At 44.4% G+C, this 16,815-nt stretch overlaps 2 protein-coding genes across 4 annotated transcripts in view; both read left to right on the top strand.

Moving 5' to 3' along the window:
- Positions 1-16,815, top strand: part of LOC139965848 (putative ATP-dependent RNA helicase TDRD12) — a 132,160-nt gene that overhangs the window by 83,394 nt on the left and 31,951 nt on the right. For all 3 annotated transcript variants that reach the window (XM_071968627.1, XM_071968628.1, XM_071968626.1), the window contains exons 20-28: positions 414-478; positions 1,100-1,202; positions 8,597-8,733; positions 9,105-9,252; positions 9,637-9,726; positions 10,517-10,579; positions 11,424-11,485; positions 12,127-12,256; positions 13,935-14,023. In XM_071968627.1, the coding sequence (XP_071824728.1) occupies positions 414-478; positions 1,100-1,202; positions 8,597-8,733; positions 9,105-9,252; positions 9,637-9,726; positions 10,517-10,579; positions 11,424-11,485; positions 12,127-12,256; positions 13,935-14,023 (887 nt within the window). The remainder of the gene's footprint in view (positions 1-413; positions 479-1,099; positions 1,203-8,596; positions 8,734-9,104; positions 9,253-9,636; positions 9,727-10,516; positions 10,580-11,423; positions 11,486-12,126; positions 12,257-13,934; positions 14,024-16,815) is intronic.
- LOC139964554 (uncharacterized) lies at positions 1,484-4,424 on the top strand. Its single transcript, XM_071966230.1, has 2 exons — positions 1,484-1,769; positions 2,239-4,424. Exon 2 carries the CDS (start codon positions 2,241-2,243, stop codon positions 4,422-4,424), a length of 2,184 nt encoding a protein of 727 aa, XP_071822331.1. The 5' UTR covers positions 1,484-1,769; positions 2,239-2,240.

Genomic DNA, 16,815 nt, shown 5'->3' with positions numbered 1-16,815 from the left:
TTGAGAGAGAGTCTGCTCAGTGATTTGTACTTAGTCATATTGCACAAGAAGTATCATCTTTCTTTCTTTCTTCATTGATGGTGAGTGACTATTCTTGAGAGAGAGAGAGTCTGCTCAGTGATTTGTACTTAGTCATATTGCATAAGAAGTATCATCTTTCTTTCTTTCTTCATTGATGGTGAGTGACTATTCTTGAAAGAGAGAGAGTCTGCTCAGTGCTTCGTACTTAGTCATATTGCACAAGAAGTATCATCTTTCTTTCTTCATCCTTTCCCCTCCCATTTCTTTATCTTTGTTTTTATATGTTAATGTTTCATGACAGACAAACTGCCTGCTAGGTGTGTAATTTGACATCACAATTTCATTGATATTTAAGGTTATTGATATATATATTTTAAATTATTTGATCCTAGTATCGGGAAGAACGACACTCTACCAGGCCACTTTGTCATTTTATAAAATCGTTTGGGTTCTGCAGGTGAGGAACATATGTAATTGCTGTTTAAACAAATTCTGACTGGGTTCATGCTGCTATGGTATGAGTACCATATGGTATAAGTACCATATGGTATAAGTACAATATGAGGTAATCTTTGGGTGCCTTTCCAGTTTCATGATGTTATCCACTCTCATCTGCACAACTCTCCGATCTTTCAAAAACTGTATTTTGCAATATATTCTTCACAATCTGGCGCAGTGCAATCTTACCTGACTGTCAAAAGAAATTTAAGGTACCCAGAAATGTAATCTATTCACTTAGTCTACAACAATATCACCAGGAATGGTATTAGTTTACAATATTATATGGACCTCATTGTTTCCCAGAAATGGTAAAGGTAAAGCACTTGTTTGAAATGATGGTAAAAACAAGGATGTTTTATCCATTGCCCTCCAGAAGAAAGATAATATTCTGATGTGATTGAAAATATGTATGCAATAGAGCTATAAGTATAAACAGTGATGATACATAATGAGGAATAAATATCTTATAACTAGATAATTCATGCAGTGAAGTAACTATGAGATTTCCTGTTAAGAGTAGTGACGGAAATATGTTATGGTTGGCTAATTTCTTTTTTCAATTTTCGTTCTATGTCAGGCAAGATGCCAGCTGTGCAGGCAGACATCTTATCATTCCAAGAGAGGATATGCCTGGGGTCAATCCTCACTACATGACCCTGCCACAGAGAGGTCAAGTCAAGGTCAATGACAAAACAGACATTTATAAACCAAACAAGTATTTATGCAGTCTGTTTACAAACTTGCAATCACTGATAGTTATTCCATCAGTCTTAATCATCTTTTCATACTGACTATAACACAAACACACACAATCTCCTTATTTCACCATCAAGTTGTTATCTACTTTATAATATGATACACTGCATGCAAACTGATGTGTGTGCACATGGCAGGTAATAAGATGTACTGGGGCATGTGGTTTGAGTATTTTCTGTGTTCTATGGTATGGTCAGTGTATTTGTCTGTCTAAATTTACTTCGCTCCTCGCTTACCTGTCTCGCCACAACCTTAGCACCCTCATTCTACCGCGCCTAGAATGTCCTGGTAACCTTTTAACACTGTGCACCCTCTGTGACCCGGCTTCACGGGTCACTGCCCATCCTTCTCATTCTACCAACCAAAGCGTCTACATCGTTATTTTCGAGCGGATATTATTCCATCGATTTCTGTCCAATTTTGGTTCCTAGAATCGGAATTTTTTTCCACCTACTGTTTGCTGAAGCATTCTAACCGTTGCAGCCCGATAAGTATCCTTTTCCTATTCTTGGGAGGTTTTTTAGGGCTGGTTTTTGTTAGCGGCGCTCGCGCCGTTTTTTCTGTGCAGAAAACTTGCGTGGGTAGCAGTTCTGCGATTTGTTTACCGTAGTTACGCTAGTTCCCGCCTTTTTAGGCTACACACGCTATCACGCTTTTCCCTCACCCACTGTTTAGTTGTTCAATTTTGTTGTTCACTTTAATTCTCCTGCCTTCATTATTCGTTATTTTCGTTAATTCGTTGTCTTCTCTCCTCCCTGCCCTTCGTTAACTTGCTAGTTAGTTAGACTTTGTGGGTCGGCTTAGGCCTAATTGTTACCATTGTAAGCCGCGGGCCTCTAGCCGAGGCACGGTGTTAAGCCTAGTGTGTTTTCCCACAGATCTTATTGCTTCTCTTCCCCCTTTTAGCTTCCCTCTCCTATCGTTTTGTTAGATTCTTCTTCCTTAACCGGGGTTTTTCAGTCATGTCCAGAAGCCAGTTGAAGTGCGTTAACTGCTCTATGTTCCGGCCAGGGAGGGCCTGGGATGAGCACGATCTCTGTCCCAAGTGCCGTACGTGCACGAGGAGGGACCCCTGCCTAGTGTGTATCAACTTCACCCCCAACCAATGGCTAGACATTGATACCTGGCTAGCAGGCCAGAGAAGCAAACTTCAGGATAAACTCGACCTGCTCCCCAACCCCAGTGGGTCCCGAACAACGGGAGACCGAGCACAGTTAGGAGAGGAAGAAGAAGGAGAGGTGTTGGAGAGGGGCCCAGTAGGGGCCGAGGAAGAAGGAGAGAAAGGGAAAGAGAGAGAAAGAGAAGGAGAGAGAGAAAGAGAGAAAGAGAGAGAGAAAATGCCTCCCACGGTCCCGGCGACGTCCGGATCAGTCATGACCAAGGGGAAAGGCAAAGACAAGGGCAAGGCTCCGGCCAAGAGAAAAGTGCCCAAGAAAAAGTCCGGCCTCGCCGGCACCGAGAAGGCTTCCCAATCTGGGTCGCAGAGAAATAACCCGCCGGAGAGGCAGGTGCCACGGGCACCGACAAGCCCAACTCGAGCTCCTTCCGGGGCGCACAGCAGAGAGCCAGAGGCCGGAGGATCGCTGTCCAACCAGAGCCGGTCCCGGAGCGGGGACCGAGAACCACAGCCATCACGATCCCCAGCTGGGATCCCCGACCGAGAGAGCAGAGGAAGGAATCCCTCACGCAACCCGGCCAGACGGGACCGCACCCGATCACGGTCCCGATCCCCCAGACGAGGTACCAGGAGGGGATGGTCGCCAGCATCAGACCAGTCTTCCGACTCCTCCGATGATGGATACCGTAGGGCTAAGAGGAGGTATCGACCACACAAACAGCGTCACGAGGAAGAGCCCTCGTGGCTAGCCCAATTGACAGGTCTCCTAAAGCCGCTCCTCGAGAGAGAACAACAGAGAGCCGAGGCAGAAACAGAAGCCGGGAGCCAAAAAGCGGCTACAACGACCACTACGGTCCCGGAACCCCCCCTGGAACCGGAGGCAGTCACCCTCGGAGAGGACACTCTGGACTGCAGAGCCTCCGTAAATCTATCGGGTCTGGAGGACAACTCTGACGTCCCCCCGGAGTTCGACCCTTTGGAAGAGGAGTTCCCAGGCATCTTCGAGGAAGAGGAAGCTCCCACGGCGGGAGGCAGTTTACCCCCGGAACTAACCACGCGGGTGGCAGAAATCTTCCGCAAACACCTTGGGTTCGAAGACACTCCCGAAGTGACAACTAAACCGACCCGAGTTTCCAAACTCACAGCCACAGGGGAGACCTCTACCCGTCCGAAATCTACCATTCCAGTCGACGCCTCCTGTTATGACAGGTTCGAGGCTATCGCGGACAAAAAGAGATGGACCGCGTTCCCGGCAAAAGCGGAACGAGCCATCAGGGTCCCAGACGAAGCATGGAAAACCCTTTTCAAATGCCCGACCATACCGCAGGAGGCTAGAGAAAAGCTAAGGTCCGAGCAGGGCTCTTCCTCCTCACACATCTTCAAAAATCCTAGCCAGAAGAAGCTAGAGGAGCTCCTAGTTGATGTCGACCTGGCCGCACGCTCCGGAATGAAGTTTACTTCTGTTCTCATGCTGACCGTGGTGCTGATGAGATATCACCAACAACTTCCACAGGACGATACCTACGTGTCCAGAAACGAGGCAGGCCAACTTTTACTACTCCTCGGACCGCTTGTGAGACTGGCCTTCGACCAGTTTGCTAGAGTCGCTATACGTTCAGTCAAGGCCAGGAGGGAAAACGTCATCTCCTCCATCCGCTGGCCGTCCGTGGAAGCTAAGGAGAGAATGCTAGCCCTGCCCTCCTTGGGAGACGACCTCTTCGCTGGTAGCTTCCAACAAAAACTCCAGGAGGAAGTCTCACGCAGAGAGACATTAGCCAAATCGGAATTCCGCTCCTCTGAGAGATTCAGGTCAAGACCGCACCGCCTAAGAGAATCTAGACCAACCAGAGGAGGCAGAGGAACGTCCCTCAGGACACCCATGAGAGGTACCCCACGGGGCAGATCAAGAGGAACAACTAGCCGACCACCTCGCCCGTGGGGAACACGAGGCTCAGGCAGAAGCCCGGCGACGACCCGACGGGACGGCGACCGCTCCTCCACTAGACCACCGTTTGCCGCCCGGCCCTAGGGGTGCCCACCTCACCACGGCAACGCCGCAGGTGGGGGGGAGACTGTCACTTTTCACCCAGCAATGGGACATTTTGGGCGGGGACAAGTGGGTATTGGAGACGATCTCACAAGGGTACAAGATAGAGTTCACCTCCGCCCCGCCCTCCGGGGAGGGGGGAAGACCTACTCCAATACCCACCGACCCCGTCCAACAAGCAGCACTAGAAGGGGAAGTATCAGCCTTGCTGGCGAAGCGGGCAATTGTAGAGGTGTCGGGAGAGGCGGGACCCCTCTTCCGCTCCTCCCTGTTTCTAACACAAAAACGGGACGGGTCTTGGCGCCCGATCTTGAACCTAAAACCCCTCAACAAAAATTACGTAGAACCAAAACGTTTCCGTATGGAGACCCTAAATTTAATCCTACCCCTGCTCAGAAAGGGCATGTGGGCGGCAAGCGTAGACCTACAGGACGCCTACTTACATATACCAATACATCCACGTCACCAGCGGTACCTAGCCTTCCAATACGCCGGAAGGAGATTTACATTCAGGTCACTCCCGTTCGGCCTGTCTACGGCACCAAGAGTCTTCACAAGAGTGGCAGGAACGGCAATCGCCTACCTCAGGAAACAAGGAGTAACGCTGTACGCCTACCTCGACGACTGGCTCACAGTAGGAGAGTCGAAGTCCAGCGTGGCACACAACGTACAGAAAACGGTGCAGACCCTTCAGGAACTGGGTTGGATAATCAATCAAACAAAATCCCAGCTAACACCAACACAGACGATCCAGTTCCTGGGGGCCAGACTAGACCTCACCACAGGCATAGCCAGTCCCTCAGAACAAAGGATAGAGGCAGTCAGAGCGGCCACAGCCCAGATCATATCGTCACAAGAGTCACCCACAGGAACGTGGCTCCGAGCCCTGGGGCTAATGTCCAGCCTGGTCGACGTGGTGACATTATGCAGACTACGCATGCGTCCGCTGCAACTCCACCTGCGGAAAACGGCCAACCTACTAACCCTGGACCAGACAGCGCCGATCTGCCGATCGGAAGACATCACCCCCCATCTACAATGGTGGCACGACACAGGCAATTGGGACCAAGGGGTCCCCTTCACCACCAGTTTGCCAAACACATCGGTCACGACGGACGCCTCATTGACAGGGTGGGGAGCCCACTGGAAGAACTTGACAGCCTGGGGGACGTGGTCCACAGCAGAAATGTCATGGCACATCAACTCACTAGAGATGTTGGCTGTCAAACGGGCCCTAGAGTCGTTCCACGAACACCTGAAAAATACAGTAACCACCGTCTTCACGGACAGTACCACCGTGGTAGCGTACATAAACAGGCAGGGGGGCACTCACTCCGAGAGGTTATGCCAACTGACCTGGGAAGTCCTGATGACAGCCAAGGACTCCGGAATGACATTACGGGCGTCCCACATCGCCGGAAAACTAAATGTGATGGCCGATGCTCTATCCAGAGGACAGATGGACCCAAACGAGTGGGCACTGTCCCAGAAAACATGCAACAGGATCTTCGAAATCTTCGGCAAACCAATGGTGGACCTGTTTGCGACGGCGGAGAACACCAAACTCCAGATCTTTTGCTCCAGACAATTCCACCCCAGGGCGCACCACATTGACGCCATGCCCTTCCCATGGAACAATCTGGAAGCTTACGCCTTCCCGCCGCTCTGCATGATCGGCCAGGTCCTGAGAAAGATCCGCCACTCCAGAGGAAGAGTCATACTGATAGCCCCCTTCTGGCCCCGCAGACCATGGTTCGGGGAGCTCCTACAACTTCTAATGGACACCCCAGCGATCCTACCGGACACGCCCCATCTGCTGTCCCAAAGACGGGGGACCCTCATCCACCCAGACATCAAAGGGCTACAACTAGTTGCGTGGAAGTTGTCAGGACTTCCCTTCGACAGAGGGGCTTTTCGGAAGCGGCTGCCGCGATCGCGGCCGACGCCAGGAGGGCAACAACCGTTGCTACTTACGATTCCCGACTACGCAAGTTCGGGGAATGGTGCCACAACAGACAGGTACTGCCATCCGAAACCTCTTTGGCACAGGTGGTAGACTTCCTTCACTCCCTCTTCGAGGAAGGCAAGCAAGTGTCGACCATCAAGAACTACAGGTCGGCAATTACCGTTATACATCGTGGGTTTGCAGATGGGTCCACCCCAGGCAGCAACAGGGACATCTCCCAGCTCATCAGGGGGATGGCGAACAGGCGCCCCCGAATCAGGCGACTCGCGCCCTCGTGGAGTTTGTCAGCAGCGCTGCAAACACTCACCAAACCGCCGTACGAACCCATGGCCTCAGCCTCGCTGGCATCTCTTACAAAGAAAACGCTATTTCTGATCGCTCTGGCGTCAGCAAGAAGAAGAAGCTGTCTCCACGCTCCCTCCACCAAACAGAACCATATCAGGTTCGAGAACCACGGGGTAAGAATGGTCCCCGATCCGGCCTTCCTAGCCAAAAACCAGGTCCTATCCTTCCTGCCGGGGGACATTTTTATCCCCGAAATAAAATCCCTCTCTTCAATCGCAGAGGATAAACTGTGGTGCCCAGTCCGAGCTCTCAAATGGTATCTAAACAAGACCCAACACCTTAGAGGAACAACCACGACCTTGTTCATCTTACCGAGAGCACCTTATTCAGCGGCGTCCAAAGACACCATTTCCCGATGGCTGGCGGAAATCATCCGCCCGTTTACAACCGGCACAATTACACCGAGAGCCCACGACATCAGGGGAGTAGCGGCCTCAACAGCCCTTTTTGCGGGAGTCCCAGTGGAGGACATTCTCAAGGCAGCAGCCTGGCGAACGCCAACAACATTTGTTACCTGCTACCTTTCGGACTCTCTACAGGCTGAGACGGAGTTTTGTAGCGCGGTGATGCGAGGTCCGGCGGGTATTAGGTCCCACCCCTCGGGCCTCCCACCATCGGGCAGTGCCACTCGGTGCTAAGGTTGTGGCGAGACAGGTAAGCGAGGAGCGAAGTAAATACTCCAAAACTTACTGGTTTGGATATTTACGAGTGACGAGCTTACCTGTCTCCATTCCCGCCTCCCTCCCCCGAGGGGGGTGGGACGCAGCCGGACGGAGGAGCGGTCGCACTGACCTGACTATACACCTTCCTGTACAGGCCAAGAGACCTGAGAAAAAAAGGAAGGGCCTCCACCGAACGAGTCCTCGCCCGGCCACCTAATTTTATCGGTGAGTTCATGGTAAAAAAATTTTTTTTTTTGACGTAGTATCGTGTAGGAACGGGTAGTAACTCGTAGTAACTTGTAGTAACCGGTAGTAACTCGTAGTAACGTGTAGTAACTTGTAGTAACCTAGTTCCACCGTGAGTTACTGGGGTTTTTAGTGTCGTATAACCCCTTCTCTATGAACTAATGTTCTTCTCACTTCGGTTGTCTCGTGACTTACCTGTCTCCTCACTACATCTACACTACAGTGTTCGGGGCGTTGGGCCTAACTTAAGAGTATCTCCTGCTATTTTAGGCCTCCTTGTTAGAGTTAAGGGGTCAGACGTGGACGGGGTCGTAGAGGGTAGTCTCCCTCCCTACTGGGGGGAAGTACTCCCCCTCCCGTCAGTAGCGTCAGAATTCGATGTTAGTTCAGGAGTCGAGGGGGTAGTCTTCCCCTTCTGTCGGGGAGGACTACTACTCAACTCCAAGGCAGAGACCACTTTGGAGGGCTTTGGTCTCATGAGAAGGATGGGCAGTGACCCGTGAAGCCGGGTCACAGAGGGTGCACAGTGTTAAAAGGTTACCAGGACATTCTAGGCGCGGTAGAATGAGGGTGCTAAGGTTGTGGCGAGACAGGTAAGCTCGTCACTCGTAAATATCCAAACCAGTAAGTTTTGGAGTTTATCAGGCTCTGATCATTCAGGTTTTGCACATTTTGTTTAAGCTGAATGGCTAAAACCTTGTCATCATCAGTTGTAAATATTACTACAAATAGTAATAATAATCTATTTGTTCACTAAGGGACATGAGCGTCAGAAATTGACTGAAGGAGAAAAGAACAGAATTTTAAATGTTTTTTATTCTTTTACGTGTTAAAGTAATTTTGGGTCTATATGGTAGTTGGAGAGTGATAACCTAGGAAGTAATTAGGACTTTTCTTTATGATTGTTATTATGATTATTAATATTTTCATGACAGATTCTTGTAATGCATGTGATAGACGCCATTAGTTTCTTTGCTCGCATCATGAGATACCAGCCCAGCGTCAAGGAGGGCACTGTTCCAATCACACAACTGGGAGGAAATCCGCAACTTAATGTGCAACTTAGTCTCTGGTAGGTTTAGAAAATGACAACTTTGGATGACAAATATAAATGAAAAAGTAGTAATAAAAAGAATATACAGGAAAGTGTCAAAGCAATGTTTTTATATTTCTCTCTATTTCTTTTACCTTGGGAGGGAGGGTTGAGAGGGGACCTTCTCTTAAATACAAATCTACTGAGTAGTTCATAACCACAGTAGTTAAGTAAGTGTTGATTAATACTGGTATCCTAAATGGTAGTGCAGTCCGGTTGATTTAAGGGTCATGTATATTCGTAACAAGAATCCTGCTATATTAATGTATCTTTTTCCCTCTTTTTTGATGGAGATCTGGTAAGACTTTGGTACTTTTAAGAAATCCATATTTTATATAATCTGAATACAGGTACAGTGACCCAGAGAGGTGCACTGAAGTAACACAACCAGTGTTTGGAAAACTGTATGCAACAAGAGACAACAAAAAGTCAATCCATCGGGTCCTTCTGGAAAAATCAGTGAAGAACGATGACGATGATGGAGAAAGACTGTTGCTGGTGAGGGACAGGGTTACAGTCAGCTGTAAAGATACAATAAAGTAGATAAAATAATGTGAGAAATGTCTAAGTAAACAGGGAGAAATTAGGAATAGAATTAAAAGTGTGCTTTAAAAGAAGAGAAATTTTGTTGTCATAATTGTCCGGAGTGCACTTGCTTTGGGTTTCTTGATGCTCTGCAGTTCACTGTGAAATTTATTTGATAGTAAAATAAAGGATTATGGTCTCACCAACTTTGTGAGAAATGTAACTCTAAACTAAATCTTGTTTCTCATACACCCTGTAATCAGTTATGTATGTGAATGGTAAATGTGCGATTCTGAAAACGACACCTGCACATCTTTCAGAAATACGCAATCGGTTAACTATTTTTACATTCTTTAGGTCAAGTTTGTCGATGAAGGTAAGAGAGATACCATACCATCTTACAATCTCTTGGCTTTGCCGAAGGCATTCAAGAACATTCCTTACCAGGTAGGAGAGATTCTCATATTAAGTGTCAAGGACTGTTCAATGAAGGTGTCTGATGCTCCAAAAATGAAGGTTTAGTATCAGAAGCATTACATGTATGTGTGTATGTACACCAGGGTTGTCCAACCTACGGCCCGCGGGCCACAGTCCGGCCCGCCGCAGGGTTGTGTCTGGCCCGCCAGAGATGCTCTACGGTGCGAAATTTTAGTGAGCAGATTTTTTGATAACAATTTGAAGCTATATAATCAATCATTCGAACCTTCTGGGTCCAAAAAACTGCATACAGGTCAGTTTGTGTGATACTCTTAGCGGAGGGGGGAGGGGGAGGCTGGACTTTAGGCCTATGCATCTGTTTTATCAGGAAGGAAAATAAATAAGTGCACTCCGCGCGCAGTGCTCACATTTTGTTGCAAAAATCGAAAAATCAAGCGTAGGGTTCATGCGGCCCCCTCCTTCATCATAATCATTCCATGTGGCCCTCCTCTGCAAAAGGTTGGACAACCCTGATGTACACGTATATGAATGCGTGGATGATCGTGTGTATGTATATGTGTGTGTATATCTATATGAAAACTATCAACTGAGTTAAATTTGCACAATCTGTAATATGCAAGTTTTTAGGTATCTAATGATATTTAAGCTTGAAACGTTGATGCTAAAACTAGCCAAAACTCTTCTTAAAACACCCCACCCCCCATCAACTCATCAATTGTCTCATCTGAGATGTTTTAATGGGAAAGATAAGGATGGAGGTTACTTGGATGATACTGGAATATATCCTCTCTTTTTTCAGGCAGTGGAGATCATATGTTGTGGTGCCATGCCTCCAGACAAGGAAAACCAATGGACCACGCAGGTAACACAATCACACTGGGTTCTGGTATACAAATTAATCACATTTATAGATTTACAATGAAAATCATGAGTAGGATTATGTAATGCAGAGTGACTATTATTTATTATTAGCACATTGATTGTTAGAATTTAGTACATTGATTGTTAGAATTTGTAAAACAAATCCATTTCAAAATGATAAGAGGGTTCTAAAGTTTGTTTCAGCAGCTGAATTTACATTTTTTTCGAGTCTGATCAATAAAATGGAACATCTTTTTTGTTACAAGAAAAAACTTCATAAGAATAATGTCCGTTTAATAATGGTTAATAGCTTTTTCTAAAAATTTACAATAGAAAAATATAATTGAAAAAATCACATTATTTGAGCAGTGGTATGAGTTTCATCTGAAGTAATATTGCACATTTAGAACACTTTAAACAAGACTTGTCTGTGTACATGAAAAAGCATTCAGTGTGTTACAATGACATCACCCATAGTGCATTATGGGTTGGTGTGTTTGATAAAAGTTGCATGTTTGCAATATGGCTATGAAACATTTAACTTCCAGTTTCAAACCTGTGGTGGGGGATCTAGTTTGTATTCTGTGAATAATGCTCCATTCAAACTAGTAGTACATAATGACTATATATTCACCAATATGCAGACCCCTTGTCATTTCTTGCCAAGCACTTGGTTATGAAATCCTTGCCTTGTACACTTTTAAAAAATATATATATATTTTTTTATGGTATGGTTTCATTGCAAAATCCTTGTTTCATACACTCTTAAGATATATATTTTTTGATTTATTTATATATTTTCTATTCATATTATGGTTTCATTTTGATTTTTTGATCTAATACAGGCAAACTTAGCAATTCATAATATGATTCATGGAGAAGAACTGGAGGGGAAAATCGTGATGAGGTAAATCAGTGAAGTGTGTTAGTCATGCTGCTGAGACAAACACAATAACAGAAGCAGACCAAGTCAAGTATTAATAGAAAAAAACTTGAAGCTCAGCTCACTTTATCTGTGATATGTAAAGAATTATTTGGATTACTGTAACATTTAAATATCAATTATTGACAGGAATATTGGAAATAAAGATTTTGGCTATGATGATGACGTGAATATATGACAAGAAATTTATGCAAAATCTTTAGGATGCGAATTATTTGCAAATAACTATGACACTGTAGGGTTGCATCAAAAGATTTCAGATAAAGATTAGTAAAAGGTGATGGAATTAAATTTGTAATCGGGAATGTGCCTCGGTGGGGTTTGGACTGAATTTGAGGTGGAGCAGAAACACGTATGTTAATGAAATGTGCAATTTATTCATAATTTGCTGATCATTGCTATTCTCTCACTTTCTTGGAAATATCAGTTATAGGTGTTAATTTTTCAAATTGCCAAAGGTTCAACCTTTTGGCTTAACCAGATGTATTTATCATATGTGGTGTACCAGACTGTCTTTACAACATTTACATCGGTAAATGTTAAATAGATATTAAAATAAAATATGAATTAATATGAAGCATGTATTTCGTGATTGCTCTTTGCAGCTTAGGTAACACTCTTTGGTTGGACCCTGTGGTACAACGCATCAAAGTACCAGACCTGAAAACACACATCAATCGATTCAACGTTCGACTTGAACTGATTGAGAAAGATTTTGCTGTCCCTAATCCAACGGTGATTACCAACAGTTAAATTCTAATTGATGTTATTTGGTTTGGAAAATTCAGTCAAGTCAACTGAAGTTGGGTTTACAAACCTTGTGTACTTGGGGTTTTATGTTGCTCATGTTGCTATCTAGTATCATGCTATATTAACAGTGTTAAATGTTTCATTTCTCTTTGAGGACAGTAGAATCACATGGTTACCAGCCAAATGACCCGATTGCAGGAACAACTTCAGGCAAACCAAAAGTTATGCAAATTAGGCTATGACAAGGTACATCAGCTATGAAAGTGTTGTACTCTAGGCTAGTTTTTCACATTTGTTTTGATAAACATATGTTGTAACATTAATACAACATAGTAGAACTATTTCTGTAACTGGATATTTTAAAATAAAACAAAAATGTTAGCAAACTGCTTATCCACAAAAGAGCCTGTATAAGAGAATGTGTAAAAGTAAGTGGGCCTGACGTTTTGATCCTAGCAGGATCTTCTTCAGAGGCTGAATGACAAGTTACAGTAACATATGGGACAAATACATGCACAGAATACAGACAGGTTAATGAGCAGGGTGAACACAAAGAGATAGATGTAAGAGGACTAGTAGACAAGGGATGGAGAGAAGAAAGCAACCAACAGGGGGAAGAGGAGAGGTAGGAGATACACTGTAGAGGGACAAAGAGAGGAGGGAAGAGGGTAGGGAATAAACTGCAGAAGGACAAAGACAGAAAAGTGTTGAGAAAAAAAGGTAGAAGAGAGCTACGAGAAGAAGGGTGACATAGGGAGAAACAAGGGAGATGGAAGGGGGGGGGGATGGGGAGCAGAAGAAAGGTTAGTCATGTCCTTCCTGAATGTTGAGCCAATGAGGTTGAATGGTGTGAAGGCGTTGCATCCACAGTCTCTCTCTGCTGATTCGCACTAGGTCAGGACAGCTACCTAAGGATTCAATCCCCTGTAGGGACATGTCATTAATGGTATGGTTGGGAAGATTAAAGTGTTCTCCAACCTTGGTCTCAGTCTTCATGGTGTTGACTGTGGATCTCCGACCATAGAACTGCTTTTTGAGGGTGGTTTTGGTTTCATCAACATACTGGATACTACAAGAGATCAGATAGATTTAATTAGAGGTTGTGCAAGTGATGTGACGCTTAGTTTTATGTGTGAGTTAGGTGCTGTGGCTGGTGATGGAATTAGATTCAACAATGTGGTGGCTGCAGACGATGCATCTCGAAGTACGATCAAATTTGAAAGTACCATGCTGAATGGGTGTAGAGTTAGAAGTTAGAGGTGGAACAGCAGCACGCACAAGAAGGTCTCGTAGGTTGCGTGGACGTCTGTAGGCGATGGTGGGTTTTGCAGGGACGGCTCGTTGGACCTTATCTGAAGTGAGGAGAATGTTGTTGTTGTTGTTAGTGGTGATTTGCTGAAGAGGAGGAAGATTTGGGTGGAAAGTAATGACCAGAGGGAGCTTGACCTTCACTGCCAATGTAGAACAATGTACTGTTACTTGTCATTCAGCCTCTGGAGAAGATCCTGCTAGGATAAAAATGTCAGGCCCACTAACTTTTACACACTGGATATGTTAGATTGCAGACAATCCAGCTTCTTCAAATGCCTTTTTTTCCCTCTTAATTCTTTTCAGTTTTTTTATGATTCTTCTTCATTTCTTTGTATTGTTCTCTCCATGGCAGCACTTGGAGAAGATCAAAGAGCTGTGTTCTGGTAAAATTGACCTGGACACAGATGAACACTTTCAAAGAAAAAAGCAAGAAGCCAAAGAGTAAGTATTTCCTGCATGTTTATGCAATTGGAAATCTCCAAGAAAGCTTCTTGTTTACTGGATCAAGTATTTCAAGAAATTCTGGCCTACAAACCTTCCTCCTATGAACGCATACCCTGAATTACATGTTAGAACCTACCTCCAATGAACACATACCCTGAATTACATGTTAGAACCTACCTCCAATGAACACATTCCCCTAATTACATGTTAGAACCTACCTCCAAAGAACACATACCCTGAGTTACATGTTAGAACCTACCTCCAATGAGTGCATACCCTGAGTTACATGTTAGAACCTACCTCCAATGAGCGCATACCCTGAGTTACATGTTAGAACGTACCTCCAATGAACACATACCCTGAATTACATTTTAGAACCTACCTCCAATGAACACATACCCTGAATTACATGTTAGAACCTACCTCCAATGAACACATTCCCCTAATTACATGTTAGAACCTACCTCCAATGAACACATTCCCCTAATTACATGTTAGAACCTACCTCCAATGAACACATTCCCCTAATTACATGTTAGAACCTACCTCCAAAGAACACATACCCTGAGTTACATGTTAGAACCTACCTCCAAAGAACACATACCCTGAGTTACATGTTAGAACCTACCTCCAATGAACACATACCCTGAATTACATTTTAGAACCTACCTCCAATGAGCACATACCCTGAATTACATGTTAGAACCTACCTCCAATGAACACATTCCCCTAATTACATGTTAGAACCTACCTCCAGTGAACACATTCCTCTAATTACATGTTAGAACCTACCTCCAATGAACACATACCCTGAATTACATGTTAGAACCTACCTCCAATGAACACATTCCCCTAATTACATGTTAGAACCTACCTCCAATGAGTGCATACCCTGAGTTACATGTTAGAACCTACCTCCAATGAGCGCATACCCTGAGTTACATGTTAGAACCTACCTCCAATGAACACATACCCTGAATTACATTTTAGAACCTACCTCCAATGAACACATACCCTGAATTACATGTTAGAACCTACCTCCAATGAACACATTCCCCTAATTACATGTTAGAACCTACCTCCAATGAACACATTCCCCTAATTACATGTTAGAACCTACCTCCAATGAACACATTCCCCTAATTACATGTTAGAACCTACCTCCAAAGAACACATACCCTGAGTTACATGTTAGAACCTACCTCCAAAGAACACATACCCTGAGTTACATGTTAGAACCTACCTCCAATGAACACATACCCTGAATTACATTTTAGAACCTACCTCCAATGAGCACATACCCTGAATTACATGTTAGAACCTACCTCCAATGAACACATTCCCCTAATTACATGTTAGAACCTACCTCCAATGAACACATTCCCCTAATTACATGTTAGAACCTACCTCCAGTGAACACATTCCCCTAATTACATGTTAGAACCTACCTCCAAAGAACACATACCCTGAGTTACATGTTAGAACCTACCGCCAATGAACACATACCCTGAATTACATTTTAGGACCTACCTCCAATGAACACATACCCTGAATTACATGTTAGAACCTACCTCCAATGAACACATTCCCCTAATTACATGTTAGAACCTACCTCCAATGAATACATACCCTGAATTACATGCTGGAACCCACCTCCAGTGAACACATACCCTGAGTTACATGTTAGAACCTACCTCCAATGAACACATACCCTGAGTTACATGTTAGAACCTACCTCCAATGAGCGCATACCCTGAGTTACATGTTAGAACCTACCTCCAACGAACACATACCCTGAATTACATGCTGGAACCCACCTCCAAAGAACACATACCCCTAATTACATGTTAGAACCTACCTCCAGTGAACACATTCCCCTAATTACATGTTAGAACCTACCTCCAGTGAACACATTCCCCTAATTACATGTTAGAACCTACCTCCAATGAACACATACCCTGAGTTACATGTTAGAACCTACCTCCAATGAGCGCATACCCTGAGTTACATGTTAGAACCTACCTCCAACGAACACATACCCTGAATTACATGCTGGAACCCACCTCCAAAGAACACATACCCTGAATTACATGTTAGAACCTACCTCCAATGAACACATACCCTGAGTTACATGTTAGAACCTACCTCCAATGAGCGCATACCCCGAGTTACATGTTAGAACCTACCTCCAATCAGTGCATATCCTGAGTTACATGTTAGAACCTACCTCCAAGGAACACATACCCTGAATTACATTTTAGAACCTACCTCCAATGAACACATACCCTGAATTACATGTAAGAACCTACCTCCAATGAACACACACACACACACATATATATATATATATATATATATAGATATATATATATTTCATTAACATTAAGTCTGTTCAAAGTATCTTTTTAGATCTGACTTTAGGAATCACAAATGAATTCGAGTTGGTTAGCATCATATTTGATCTCTACAGTAAGGCAAATATGTCAACAGAACAGAACTGACAGTGGAATTACGACCTTCCTTACCGGTTTTGAACCTCTGGACATACAGTCAGCAACCATAGCCTAGTGGTTAGGGTGTCCGCATATCAAGCGGGAGGCACGGGTTTGAGGTGGAAGTTTTTCACTGTTCTTGATTTTCCAACTCACTACTATTTCAATTATATATATATTTATATATATATATATATTCATATATATATGTATAAATATATATATATATATATATATATATATGGCAATTGCCATATATGTATGGCAGTTGTATATATATATATTTATATTGCAGTT

Source organism: Apostichopus japonicus, chromosome 3, assembly GCF_037975245.1.
Source record: "Apostichopus japonicus isolate 1M-3 chromosome 3, ASM3797524v1, whole genome shotgun sequence".
In the NCBI taxonomy this organism is placed as follows: Eukaryota; Metazoa; Echinodermata; class Holothuroidea; order Aspidochirotida; family Stichopodidae; genus Apostichopus; species Apostichopus japonicus.
The sequence above is the reverse complement of the archived record's forward strand: the minus strand, read 5'-3'. Positions and strand labels throughout refer to the sequence as shown.

Coding starts and splice junctions, on each gene's coding strand:
- LOC139964554 (XM_071966230.1), top strand. CDS start 2,241: ATGTCCAGAAGCCAGTTGAAGTGCGTTAACTGCTCTATGTTCCGGCCA.